Source organism: Gastrolobium bilobum, unplaced genomic scaffold, assembly GCF_033153095.1.
Source record: "Gastrolobium bilobum isolate Gb01-03AN ecotype WA unplaced genomic scaffold, APGP_CSIRO_Gbil_v1 utg251828, whole genome shotgun sequence".
In the NCBI taxonomy this organism is placed as follows: Eukaryota; Viridiplantae; Streptophyta; class Magnoliopsida; order Fabales; family Fabaceae; genus Gastrolobium; species Gastrolobium bilobum.
The window spans coordinates 3,778-17,699 of record NW_026895663.1 but is presented as its reverse complement, the minus strand read 5'-3'; the positions used below and the strand labels follow the sequence as shown (position 1 = coordinate 17,699).

General features: G+C 32.0%; 1 protein-coding gene and 1 pseudogene across 1 annotated transcript; both read right to left on the bottom strand.

Annotated features, from left to right (window-relative positions):
* Positions 1–1,454: 1,454 nt before the first annotated feature.
* LOC133287172 (paired amphipathic helix protein Sin3-like 2) lies at positions 1,455–4,970 on the bottom strand. The gene is made up of 2 exons (XM_061484732.1): positions 4,466–4,970; positions 1,455–3,418 (listed from the first exon to the last, which is right to left on the bottom strand). The coding sequence occupies exons 1-2, from the start codon at positions 4,968–4,970 to the stop codon at positions 2,385–2,387; spliced, it is 1,539 nt and encodes a 512-aa protein (XP_061340716.1). The 3' UTR covers positions 1,455–2,384.
* A 5,943-nt stretch (positions 4,971–10,913) lies between these two features.
* LOC133287167 (serine/threonine-protein kinase PEPKR2-like) lies at positions 10,914–13,399 on the bottom strand (annotated as a pseudogene).
* Between the last annotated feature and the right edge of the window lie 523 nt (positions 13,400–13,922).

The following is a 13,922-nucleotide window of genomic DNA, read 5'->3' as shown; positions in this document are numbered from 1 at the left end:
GTGATTAATGTTAGATATTGTTATGAGGTGAAAAGTTTTGGGCGACCTTTGGAGGACAGTAGCCTCATTAAACTATGATGAATATGTAAGTATTTTATTTGAAAGTGGTAATTAGTGAAATGATTATAATGTTGATCATCTCAAAATAATTTTTTTTTTTGGTGAAGATCTCAAAATTATTTACTTGCATGTCAAACAAATGGCATAACATATGCCGGAACAAAATTTTGACGTGCATAATTACACCAGATTGTTTTATTTACTCTAAAATCAACGGCAAATTGAGAAGACTAATTTTGTTAGGATGGAGAAAAAAAGATTATAGCGAATTATGAAGCGGAGAAAGTTATATTTATTATCATTTTAGACTTATTATTCTTATTATCTGATTAGTTACCGTTATATTAATTTGAAATCAACAATAGAAAAATAGAAGAAAAAAATAACTGTTGTTGATTTTGAATTAATCCTTTGATAAATAGAAGAAAAATGCATGTATCTCCAAGAAACTCTCAAAGAAAACTAAAGCGCTCAAAATGTAAAAACTGATTACAACTAAAAACTGAATTCTCTCTTCAACATGAAAATCTGACTTCCACTAAGTTCTGAGTTCCACTCCTTTTTACAAAACAAAGACTACTTTAAAAAAAAATATATATATCTTCAAATTGATGTTGTCCCTCATATCAAACAAGCATCCAACGACCTTCAAATTTCCATCTCATCTTCTTCTTTCATCTTTTATTGCCATGTGTCCTTTTCTGTGTATAAAAAGAAAAATAATTTGCAAAAAGTTAAAATTTCTTTTCTTTTACCTCTTTTTATCAACTTGGGCTTACTTCTTTAAATTTGGCCCAAAGTTTACCTGCACTTTAATACAATTCAGCCCATAAAACATAAGATAATTACCACTAAATTAAATAGAAATTAAGACTACCACTCGTCAGATTAGGTTTTGGCCTAAATACGTTAAGTTTATATAAAATATTTTGAACTTGGTTTGACCTATTAATTTGGTGTACTCTACATTATAGGTTTGGTCTTGTCTATATTTAAAAATCAAAATATATGACCTAGGCATAATGACTGAAGTTACTGTTTAGACCTTATAATTACTTCTTCATGAATCATGATATTTTTAATTAATTATCATTTTTTCAAAAATATGCTTAGCGATATATTTTTATTTATTTTAAATAATTCATATTTCTATCATCGATTCATACTCTCAATCCAAAACATATAATTGAAAATGGTAATTAGCGAAATGAATATAATGTTGATCATCTCAAAATAATTTACTTCTTAAGAATAGTATTGTAACCGAGGGCATATCAAACAAATGGCATAGCGTGTGCCGGAACAAAATTTTGACGTGCATAATCACACCAGATGTTTTATGTACTCTAAAATCAACGGCAAATTGAGAGTACTAACTTGGTTAGGATGGAGAAAAAAAGGTTATAGCGAATTGAGAAGCGGAGAAAGTTATATTTATTATTATTTTAGACTTATCACTCTTATTATTTGATTGGTTATTGTTATATCAATTTGAAATCAATAATAAAAAAATAGAAAGAAAAAAAAAACTATTGCTGATTTCGACTTTGATAAATAATTAGATAGTAAGGGTGGTACGTCTAAAATATAATAAATATAACCGCCCCAACTGAGAGGCTTGATAGTCCATTGTTCTTTATAAAACAAAGGGGTGGTGAAGGGAGGGCCCCAATTGGTAGAAAAAAACCCGCAACTTTTTTTCTTCCAGAAACTCTTAGTATTTAAAAAATACATTGAATTTCAATTATTTCGAGTTGAGTCGAGTGAACTTACTCAAAGGAACAATATTCTCTTAATGTCTGTTTTTTCGTTTTCACAATTAAGACTTCACTTAAATATAATCGAGTCCCTTATTACTCGAACTTTTTACATATTGATTTATAAAACAAACAAATAATAACATTTGTAGATAGATCAAAAAACTCAATTTTTGAGTTTGTTCTTTCCGGTTCAAAGGTTGAAGTGACAAAAATAATAGAACCCCGTATACCGAAGTGAAAAAGAATTGAAGTGAAAAAGAACCAATTTTAATTATTATTATTTTAACCTTGAATAAAATTCATTAAACCAGTAATGAAAAAGAATTGAAGTGAGTAAACATAAACAGAAAAACCAAAATCACTGGCTGCTTGTGGAAGCTTGTGAAGCTTCCAAAAAATAATCCATTTTCTTTATCACTGGCTGCTACACTAGTCCGGTGAACATTCTTTACCTCAGTTACTCTACCATCAGCCTCATTCATACTCTCATATCACATGAATACCGAACTAATTTGTTTCCAGCTGCAATAGTAGACTGAAGAATATCATCCTCTTTCTGCTGCTTCACTTTAAGTGATTTTTAGAATAAATTTCAGCCCAAACTTTATTGAAATCTGAACGACACCGACTCCATTCCTCCTGTTTCTGCTTCAGTCGAGTCAATATTACAGGGAGCGCACGAGTTGGGTTTTTACGCAATATGTCTATAACGTCAAGACCATGGTCACCATATAGACGTTCAATGCACCTTAAATTTTGAACAGTAAAGTAATCTTCAATACGGTTCAGAGTCTCCATATTGATCTTATTTTCATTCATGTTATTATATAATTCCTCTGCACGTTTAGCTGCAGAACTCACAGACTCTAATAACATGTCCAGCTCAAATCTGTCATCTTCACATCTGAACAAGCTCTCTTCGTACTGATTCCTGCACATATGTTCGGAAGAGTAATCCTCACTTCCTGAACTCACAGATACCCAGTGATCATTCAATACTTGAGCACCAAGCTCAGATCTCTGACTAGCTGTAGGAATTGGATAATCAGCAGGTAGAAGCCGGTAGCTGGGAGTGCAACGTTTACAGTCACTGAGGTCAAGTTCTTGAATGGATTTTCCCATGTACTCCTTCTCCCTGTATCTTTCCTTCTCTTTAGCTCCATCCATCTCACGCTTCTGCTCTTTGTCTTTGTCTTTGTCCTCCAACTTTGATGATCTTAGTGACTTTTTACTCATGACACCAGCAAGGAACCCATCAATATTTTCCAAACACTCCAGGAAATCATTGAATTCCACCATAAGATCAAGATGCTTTCCAAGTAAATCGGTTACCAAATTTTGCAATTCATTCCTTTTTATTATTTCACTGACGAAAAAATTATGAAGGCACTTCAAGAAAGCTTGGTAGTCATCAGCACTGTTCAACTTCTCCTTAACTTTCTCAAAGAAACTGAATGCTTGACTATACATGTTCTTTAAGGTATCCTTGTCTTCCTTAGAAGAAAAGTCTGAAGCCAACCCAAAACCTTCAGCTTTCTTGACAGATTTCTTTTTCTCATGAAAGCGCTGCAAGTTCAAATCCCTGCTGTTATTATTTTATATTGACAAAAATCTCACATGAGTCTTTACAATATTATTATTTTTTATTCTATAAATAATGTTCGCCCATCTAAATGTGACAACGCCTAACTCACCAGGTGTTGTAAGCGAGTTAGGTAACGTGACATTATGAACAAAAATTTACAAAATGTGACATTCAGATAATTTTTTACAAAAAATGTGGCACTTTAATCGTTGTCCATCAAAGAATCCTATAACAATTTCCATCTTAAAAACAAATCAAGAATTACAAGCCGTCTGTACTAAATAGGGAATGAAAGAAAGGGGCAAAAAAGTAGAATACATTCTTATATATTAAATTAAAGTTTATTCTCTTAAATGTAATGCCTATAATAGAGTAAACGCATATGATTTACTCTGCATCAGTATCCTTTCTATATATACTGCAAAAGACAACTCTGTGTTTTGTGATATAGTTTCTGAACTGTTAAGAGTTTGTTTCGTGCCAGCTCAGTTTCTGTTAGAAGTTAGATTTGCTGAGCTGGGGGGACACTGTAATCAGTTTAATCTTAAGTCAATAACACAGTTCTCACTCAGAAACTTTCTCTGATCTCTTCTCTCTTTCTCCTCCTCCTCCTCTCTCTCTCTCTCTCTCTCTCTCTCTCATACTTACATTTACTCAACAAACATAAACACATACTAGAACAGACGAAACGTACAAAGAAAAAAAAAACAGAACAAACTTAAAAAATAAAAATAAAAAATAAAAAAGGAACCTACTCAGTCACAAAATTATATTCTGTTATGTAAATAAGTTTACATTCACTCCAATTCCTTCTTATACTCAAACTAACTAGGTTGATTGAGAAAACTGCATTACACTCAACTAACAGAAAACAACATTTTCGTCCTAAATAATCAGCAATAACTTTGGGGTAATAAGTTATGAGTCAGATTAGTTCTAGCAAACCCAACCCCATGAGCTAGGAAAATGAAAATGTAGAGAGAAAGAATCATCCAATAAAACCGTTAAAAAGGGGAGAAATGGATACCTCAAGAAATTGTTGAGCATTTATATGATCAGGTTCTCTCATCCTGATCACGATTAATCCTCATATCCTTACTCTCACGTTTCCTCCGCTTCTTGTGCATGTTCATCATTGTGTTGTCATCATCCATCTCAGGGTGTTCAACACTCAGATCACGCTCACGATCATGAGAAGGAAGCCTCTTTCGTCGATATACTTGCATTTGCCGCATCATGGGTGCCATAGAACTCCGCTCACTAAAGCGCTGCAATGAATTTCGAGCATCCGGAGCATGCTGTGTAGAAGGTGCTGCGAAACTATCTGGTAAGAATCTAGTGAACTCCTCAAGCAAATCTCGATGATCCTTAAACAGGGTAGCAACCTCACTATAAATTTCACCTATGTCCTTATGCTCTTTGCGGTACATATTGGAAATGTTCAAGAACGATTTGTAAACATGCTCATCACTTTGGAATCGTTTCTTTATCTTGTTCACAAAACTAATAGCTTCTTCAAATTCAACCGTTTTCTTTGGAGGAGCCTCATCCCTTACTCTCTTCATCTTTTATCGGTTCTCCAGATTTTCCTAGGAAAATTCGCTGGAAAACAAGTCGAGTAGATCGACAAGAGAAAGAAAAAAAAAGAGTGAAGTGTTTGATCGGACAGAACAACAAGGTAAACAAGAAAAACAACAAATAGGGTTTCTTCTTTCTCTATCTCTCTCACGTTGTTGCGTTAGAACGATGGAAACTGAGGCGGTGGGAACCAATTAAAAGGCTAGATTTAGAATTTTATATGGGAAAAAAATTTAATTATTGCATTTTAATTAATTAATTATGCAATTTGGATTGTGATTTTTTTTTTGGAGGTTTGGATTGTGATTTGATAGAAGAAAATAAATAAAATTTGTGATATGTGATTTAATTTTTTACAGTTTTGGATTGTGAACCAATCTGCGTGTGTGATTTAATATAAAAAATTAATCAAGATTTGATGTGTGATTATATTTAAATTTTATTTTTATTTTTATTATAAAAAAATTTGGTTTGTTATTTAAATTAAAAGTAACAATTATTATTAATAAGGAAAATAAAATAAAGATTTGATTTGTGATTTAAACTCAAAAATCAATTTGAAAAATCTGTATTAATAAATGAAATAATTCAATAAATATTCTAAATCTCTAAGGAATAAGGATTACCTAATTTAAATTTAAATTATGTTTGTGAGAAATAAAATATATCAAATGAGATGTCATTGCGTAGATCTCGAAAAGTTATGTGGAATCAAAAAACAATTACCTGAATTGGATACCCGAGTCAAAAGTTATGGCCTTCAGAAGTTTTATGATTAAATTATTATTATTTTTTTATAAAAAATGACACGTGTCAACCTTAGGTGAGAGATGCCTAAATGAGGCGTCACATTGTAAAATAGATCCGTAATTATTTCCAAAACTGCCATAAATGCGTAATATTTAATTAAAATGCAATAATTAAATTTTTTTGCCAATTTTATATATCTCAAAGATATGAATTAGTATTATTATATCTCCTTGGAGTGATGGATCAATCAACAAATTAATGACTCTACTAATTTAATTTAATATATTATTTAAAAGTAATATATTTAAAATCAAATTAAATCTAATCATGCCAATTATTAAAAAAAATTTAAAATATATCTTGTTTTTAAAATAAAATAAAATAAAAACATAAATGAAATGATAATTAAAATTCATAAAATTTATACTTAATATATTTTAATTTTATTTATCCTGATATGATAAGCATAGGTTGTGTCAAAATTTCTATATAAATACATAAAATACAAAATTTAAAAGTACACAATACGATAAAGTTTTGTTTCAAAATTTAAAAGTACATAATACAAAATTTAAAAGCACAAATTCTTTTAGTTTTAAAATAATCATTGTTTAAAGATTTGTACAAAAATTAAATAATTCATTAAATTCTTTACGATTTAATGAAAATATAAGTTTATTTGATTATATTACACCTTCACTCTATTAAATCATTCTTATTCCAATAAGTAGAAATAAAAAAATAAAGTAGAGCTAAGAAAATAATATATTTTTTTTTAAAGTGACAAATAATTTAGAATAAATTATAACTTTTTAAATACAATTAGATACATAAAATGTGCCTATCATAGTAGAAAGCAAGTTAAATTCAACACCATATTATTTAAGTGGAAAGTGTTTGTCATTTTAAATGACATAAAGTTATGTCATTTGTAACGCCCGGTCGCTTCAAGAATCAATGACTATCCCCACATACTAACACGAGACTTTTCAGTGTGCTTTTTCCTCACTCGCACACTTCCCGGGAAAACTTCCTAGGAGGTCACTCATCCCATAATTGCTCCTAGTCAAGCACACCTAACTGTGGAGTTCTTCCGATCCGGGCTACCGAAAAGCAGATGCATCTTGTTAGTATAGGTAGTACCAATTGATTCTTATAAGCTATTCTCAAACTGTGCAGTCTCATACCTGCACAGTCTTTGGAATTCTTCTCTTTCGGGTGTCGATTCGATTCATTCATGCATGTAACCCCACGCTGGAAGCCTGTCAGGAGCCGCTCCTTGTCCGTGCCCCTTTGCACCGGCGATTACTCCCTGCCCTCGTCAGCGCTCTAGATGTTACATCATTTTAATAGAGAGATTCACACAAGAAATTATTTTTTATTTAAAATTTAAATTAAAAAAATCACTCACTTTCTCTCCCATGATTTTCATTTCTTATCTCTATATCTCTCCTAAAATAATATAACTTATGTCATTTAAAATGACAAACATCAAACTCATTATTTAAACATGGTCCTATCACTTAATTTGTTTTTAGCTTTTTTTTTTTTTTAAGAAAAAACCCAAGCAAGACCTGATTATCAAACTTGTGCAGGACAACAAATTAGACATGATTAGTTATCAAACTTCAAGACCTAATACGTCAAATGCTTTGACGGGATTAGCCAAAAAAATTAAGTCCATGTTTTTTAATAAATTAATTACGCATTTATTACAGTTTTGGAAATAATTATATATTTATTGTACAATATAACGACCAATTTGGGCGTCACTCAAGACGCCTAAATTGGGCGTCACTCAAGAGGCAATCATACTTAATTTAGGCGTCATTTATCAGATATTGACACGTGTCATATTTTTTTTCCAAAAAAATAATAATTTAATAAAACTTCTGAAGGCCGTAACTTTTGACTCGGGTATCCAAATCAGGTAATTCTTTTTTTAATTCCTCATAACTTTTCGAGATCTACGCAATGAGATCTCATTTGACATATTTTATTTCTCACAAACACAATTTAAATTTGCAAGAATAATATTATAAGAAACGTTAAACCCGGAAGCCTCTGAGTTCTGGATTTGTGATTTAATATAAATAAATAAATAAAATTTTGATTTGTGATTTAATTTTTTTTTAATAATATTTTTTTATTATAACAAAAATTTGGTTTGTGATTTAAATTAAAAATTAAAATTAAAATTATTATTAATAAGGAAAACAAAATAAAGATTTGATTTGTGACTTAAACTAAAAAATCATTTTGAAAAATCTGTAGAAATAAAGGAAATAATTAAATAAATATTCTAAATCTCTAAGGAAGAAGAATATTATTTTTGAAATTAATGATTAATGCTATAAGCTTCTAAGTTATTATTTATGGTCTGAAATTAATTATGGCTTATGAATTTTTTTCAAAAATAAAATTACCTAAATTAGGCGTGATTGCCTCTTGATTGAAACCCAATTTAGACGTCATTGGTGACGTGTCAGGTGTTGACACGTGTCACATTTTTAAACTCAGAAGCCTCTGTGTTTTGGGTTTGTGATTTAATATAAAAAATAAATCAAGATTTGATGTGTGATTTAAATTAAAAAATAACAATTATTATTAATAAGGAAAACAAAATAAAGATTTGATTTGTGATTTAAACTCAAAAATCAATTTGAAAAATCTGTATTAATAAAGGAAATAATTAAATAAATATTCTAAATCTCTAAGGAAGAAGGATTACCTGATTTAAATTTAAATTATGTTTGTGAGAAATAAAATATGTCAAATAAGATGTTATTGCGTCGATCTCGAAAATTTATGTGGAATCAAAAAATTATATTTTTTTGAAAAAAAATATGACACATGTCAACACCTGATGAGTGACGCCTAAATTAGGCGTGATTGCCTCTTGAGTGCGAGTTGGCTCCCTCCGGTATCCCCACGAGCTTCGACTCTTTGAGCCGGCTATGGGACTAATCCGGAGTGCGGGGGAACAGTGACCTTACACAAATTTCTGATATTCTTCTTGACTTTCTCCCTAATTTGTTCCCTAATTTCTATCTTAGGAATTTCCTTCATCCAATACCTGACTTTGTTTTTTCTTGAATTTCCTTTATTTGATTTCTCTTAATTCATATCAGGAATTTTTAAAAAATAAAATAATATATACTTGATAAATGGGTGTTCCCATTCCTTGATTCCAATTTAAATTCACAATAATAATAAAAGTGCTCTGTTTCACTTCTATGAGAATAAATGATTGTTTGGATGAGTTTTCAAAAAAAATATTTTTATATTTTATTTATTTTAGAAGTACTTTTTATAAAAGTTAAAGTTATTTAGATTTTTAAAAAATATTTAGTTTTTGAAAAAATATTTGTGTTTTAACTTATGTTATTTTTAGAAGCTAAAATTTTCATTTTAAAAAAAAGATTTTTAACTTTTTTTTATGACTTTTACTCTTTTTAAAAGTAGACGTCCAAACATATTTCTCCCATACATGTTTTTTTTTCCTGAAGTAAAACAACTTTTGAAGAGAGAAAAACCCATCCAAAGAGGCCCTAATAATTTTTTAATGACATGGAAGAAAATGAGAAAAAAAGATTAAAAAAAAGATGATGCTAATTTTTTTAATTTTTTATTTCTATTATTTTAGTTCCTTTATTTTTTTTTCTCTTCAGTCAATTGATAAAAGATTTGAAACTTTAAAAACTTTCTTCCCTTTTCTCCCCTCAATCCAAAGATAAGGTTAAATTATAGAGAATCATCCCATTCTTCTAATAAAAACAAAAAGAGAATTATCTCGTATTTTAATTAAAATATATCATTTGTCCTCTCTTTATTGACAAAACTATTTATGTCTAAAAGGACATAATTTACGTCCTTTAAAAGGACACACTAAATCCCTCTCTTTTTTCCTGATTTGATCGGAATACTTTGAGCCATGAGAGTAAAAATGAGGGCAAAAATTCATGAATCAATTTTATTAGTAAATTATGTTTAAGATATATCCATGAAATTTTTATTCTTATTTTACCATAATACATAGTTGACTCAAAGCGAAAGTAGAGTAAACACTTATACCTCGATACCGGAGTTGTTAAATTGAGTCATGACTTATCAATTAATCTGGTTTAAGTTACCAAAATTCAATCCATATTAATTTACTTTTCTCTCAACTTGTAATGAGCTAACCAGAAACTTTGGGTTTAAACATTTTTAAATTCACAATTTTCATGAATTACTAATTGTTTTGATTATATTTATAAAAATTATGAATTCAGTTTGGTGATTGGTTATGTTTTGATGATTTTTACTACAATCTAGAATTAATTTATTATGATTACATATTTTTCTATTCTTTTAACTAATAATAAACAAATTTGTTTAACATTAATTTCAATCTAGCATTTTATGAGCCAATCCTAATCATCATGACTCATGAGAGATCTAAATAATAAATTACCCTCTTCGTTAAAAAAAATATTCCAAAGCATATGCACCTTTTCTTTCTTTTTCCGAGCATATGATTCACTAGGGGTGTTCGCGGTCTGGATTGGATCGATTTTGGAAGCAAAATTCATCCGATCCAATCCCTTCGTTTTGATCATATAATCATCCCTTCGGTTTTGATTTGTTTTCAAATCCGATCCGATCCGATCCAATCCAATTTTTTTCGGTTTGGATTGAATTATCTAATGTTTCCTTTTTCAACTATACCCTCTTCCTAAATATGTTCCTACCTATTATCTAGATTACCCCTTAACCTCACCTTAACAGATAAAGAATCTCAACTTTTATAGCCTTTCAAAATCTATCCCCCGGTAGTTAAGATTCGCCTCTTCTAAACACAAGTAGCTGTACTTTTTTTTCCTTTTTTTTTCAGTGAAAATAAGCAAGCAGCTGTCAACTCCATTTTCAAAGTAAACGCCATTGCTATATATAATTGACTCAAGGTCAAACTCCTCGCTACCATCTGTACAAAAAAGTATGTCTTGAAATACAAATTGCCAACACTAAATAAGTACACATGCAGCGCGTTATGGGAGGGATAACATACGCTTATGCACTCATGGTTTCAGATTAAAATCTTCCAAAAAAACATATGAGTAGGGTCAAGTTTTCACTGAAGTGAAATCATAGCATTCTATTTATCATGCTCCAGCAAGAGCAAAAACATGCAGTGACACACTAATATCATATTCACAGGTTCTGTACAACTAGCTGAGTTTTCTCAGTAATCATTATTTAGAGGAAAAAAATGTAATCCACTTTTGCCAACTGTAGAATGTGTTGGGCAAAGTATACTATAAAACCCCAGCTAAAGCAGCAGAGATAGTGGTTTATGGGGTGTCAACCTGTCAGTAGGTCAAAATGCTTTACAGAGGTTAGCCCTCATGTTATATAAACCTTGCTGATGAATTGGAACTGCCCACAACTTGCTCCTCTTTGGTTCAGATATCCTTACATGTGAAATTGCATTGGCAAGTGCATCAATCCACACACAAACATCATGATATTCTGAATTGCAACTTTCAGATGATGAAGAAAGGCTTGAAACCTCATTAAGGAACCCATCATCCATCCTGTTTCTTCCTAACCTAGGTTCAGGTGCAGCAACAAAGTTGTGGCAAGCAGCTCCATTTTGGTGCTTCAACTTTGATTCAACGGGCAGGATCTTCAATGTACGTTCTGTGTAGAAAGATATCCATGGATGTCCTGAAATTGAACCACATAATATTAATTTAACATGCAAACAATCGAACAGTTCTTAAAACTTAAAAGTACTGTCATTTTATTTCCTGTTTAAAAACATTAGGGAGAAAAAGAGAGCCTCAACCACATAGAAGAACACATAATAAAAACTAACAAAAGTATGTGAGAATTAACAGATTCCCACCACTGTTATCCCAACCAAAACAAGGCAATCCTTCTAATTATTAAGAATTCATGTGAAAGGCAAAGATACTTTTCAACAAAACTTGGAAATTTCTAATTTTAATTATTTCAAGATTAAAAAACAAAAAATCAGACCAAATACAACTAGTCTTTGGTGTATTCATCATTGAGGAAGAGAGATAAAGCACGCTACAAAACATTAATAATCTACCATAAACTTACTAAGTACTTCATCAGCTGTTATCCTTGCTGAAATATCCCTTGTCAGCATTCTCCCAACAAGATCTCGTGCAGGTTTAGATATTGATTCCCACATCCCGGTTTGGAACTCTAGCTTGGAATTCTTAATAGCCTCAAAAACTGCTTCTTGTGAATCCCCTTTAAATGGAAGAACACCAACCAACAGAGCATGCAGGAGCACTCCAGCACTCCATATATCCTCTTCTAGTATCTACCCAACAACACTTCTGGTGCAACATATGCAGGGCTCCCAGCCAAACCCGTCAAGTTCTGACCTGCAATGCAAATTTCTAGACAATGAGGCTATGCATAAATTACTCATGTATGCATGTATGTATCTTTTACTTATGTGTGTGTATTTATATATATGTCAATTGAATTACTGATATTTTTAAATGCTTAAAAATTAAACAAAGTGACCTTAGAGTATGAATGGTTAGCTTCAAACTATTATAAGCATTTTCTCTAGGACCTCTTATTCTTAGACCGCTAGCAAATTTAATTGAATACTGAACATAGTAAACTTAAGGGAGATGACCATTTGAACTCTCCAATTTTTACTCCTATGTACAGGGTAACATTAGTAAAGTACAATTCAGTTGAAAGCTCATCATGATGAACTTCTTCAAACTTGCCTAGACATTTTTTATTAACAGAATGACTAGGATGGAATTTTACACAAGGAAGGTTGTGTAAGGATACTATTCATAGAAGTTAGCACATATATATACCATAGGATAACAAAAAAAGAAGATCATCCAAACAGGTTTAACATATTACCCTTAGAAATTCTCATGGCCAGGCCAAAATCAGCAAGCTTTATTTCCCCCGAAGCAGTAAGCAGAATATTCTCAGGCTTGATATCTCTGTGCACAACTCCCATATCATGACAATACTTGATGACCAACATCACTTCCTTAAGTATATTAGCAGCCCGCTGTTCAGAACAAGGGCCCTCCCTAAACATCTGGTCGACAAGTCTTCCCCCAGAGCACAATTCCATCACCAGATGAGAGCAATCAGCTTCCTCATACACTGCCAGCAGAGTCACAACCCCAGGATGCCCAGACAAGTGCTGCATTATCTCCACCTCCCTGTAAACAGTCTCATCCCCCTTCTTCAGAGTCTTACACGCATACTCCGCGCCGCCAACAAGAGACCTACACAACGAAACAGATCCATACTTTCCTTGCCCGATCCTCACCCCAGTAACATAATCATCTTCAATCTTGTTCTTCCTCCCCATCTGGGTAGCCACGTCAATGCAACCTATCTTCCTCTTTAGGCCTCTTCCCGCGGTCATCAGAGACAATGTCCCACAAGGAGGAGCAGTGGCAAAACCCGCCACCCTACTCTTGTAGGAACCAGCTGAGTCTATCTTAGTATTTTCTCTACACCTCTTCTTCAACCTCGAACAATCTTCCATCGAATAATGGGTCTCAAAATTGGACGACGGAGACCCATGATTGGATCTCAAAATGTCAGTCAATTTCGAGGACTCGTCACACTCACTTCCTTTCCTTTTCATCCTCATAGCATCTATCAGTAAAGTACCAACGCAACACCAATCTTTGTGTTGATCACGTACCCAGTGTGCAAAATCCGATTTTTGCCGCAAGACACAATTCTGCAGTCAAAATAGAGAAAGATCAGTCAACGAATTCTAGTCAGATTGATCATGAATGAACGCAAAACCAAAAGGAAAGCATCCAAACACAAATATTAAACTTCAAGAAAGTAAATCGAACCCCGAAGCTTTCTCGCAACGTAATGGCGCCAAAAAGCGCCATCACATCACGAGACCCCTGCAAGACAAGAAAAGAAGATGCCAGAACATAGAAAGAAAAAGAAACAAACCTTCGCAATCCCAACCAATGATCCTGTAATGCGTTGCGGAGAGTATAAGCAATGAGAAAAAAGTCACAAATTGGGAAACTATTACGACGTAGTTTCTCAATCAGGGACTGAAACCCTAAAAATCTGCTATCAAAGTTTTAGGGGAATGCGCGAACGACAAGCATAGAAAAAAGAAAGAAAGAAGACGGGTACTCTCTGAGAGT

What these genes read in the sequence shown, in the direction of transcription:
- LOC133287172 (XM_061484732.1), bottom strand. Translation starts at nt 4,970, where the DNA reads ATGAAGAGAGTAAGGGATGAGGCTCCTCCAAAGAAAACGGTTGAATTT. An exon ending in TCGTGATCAGGATGAGAGAA is followed by an intron (nt 3,419 to 4,465) that starts CCTGATCATATA and finishes TTTTGTCAATAT; the next exon opens with AAAATAATAACAGCAGGGAT.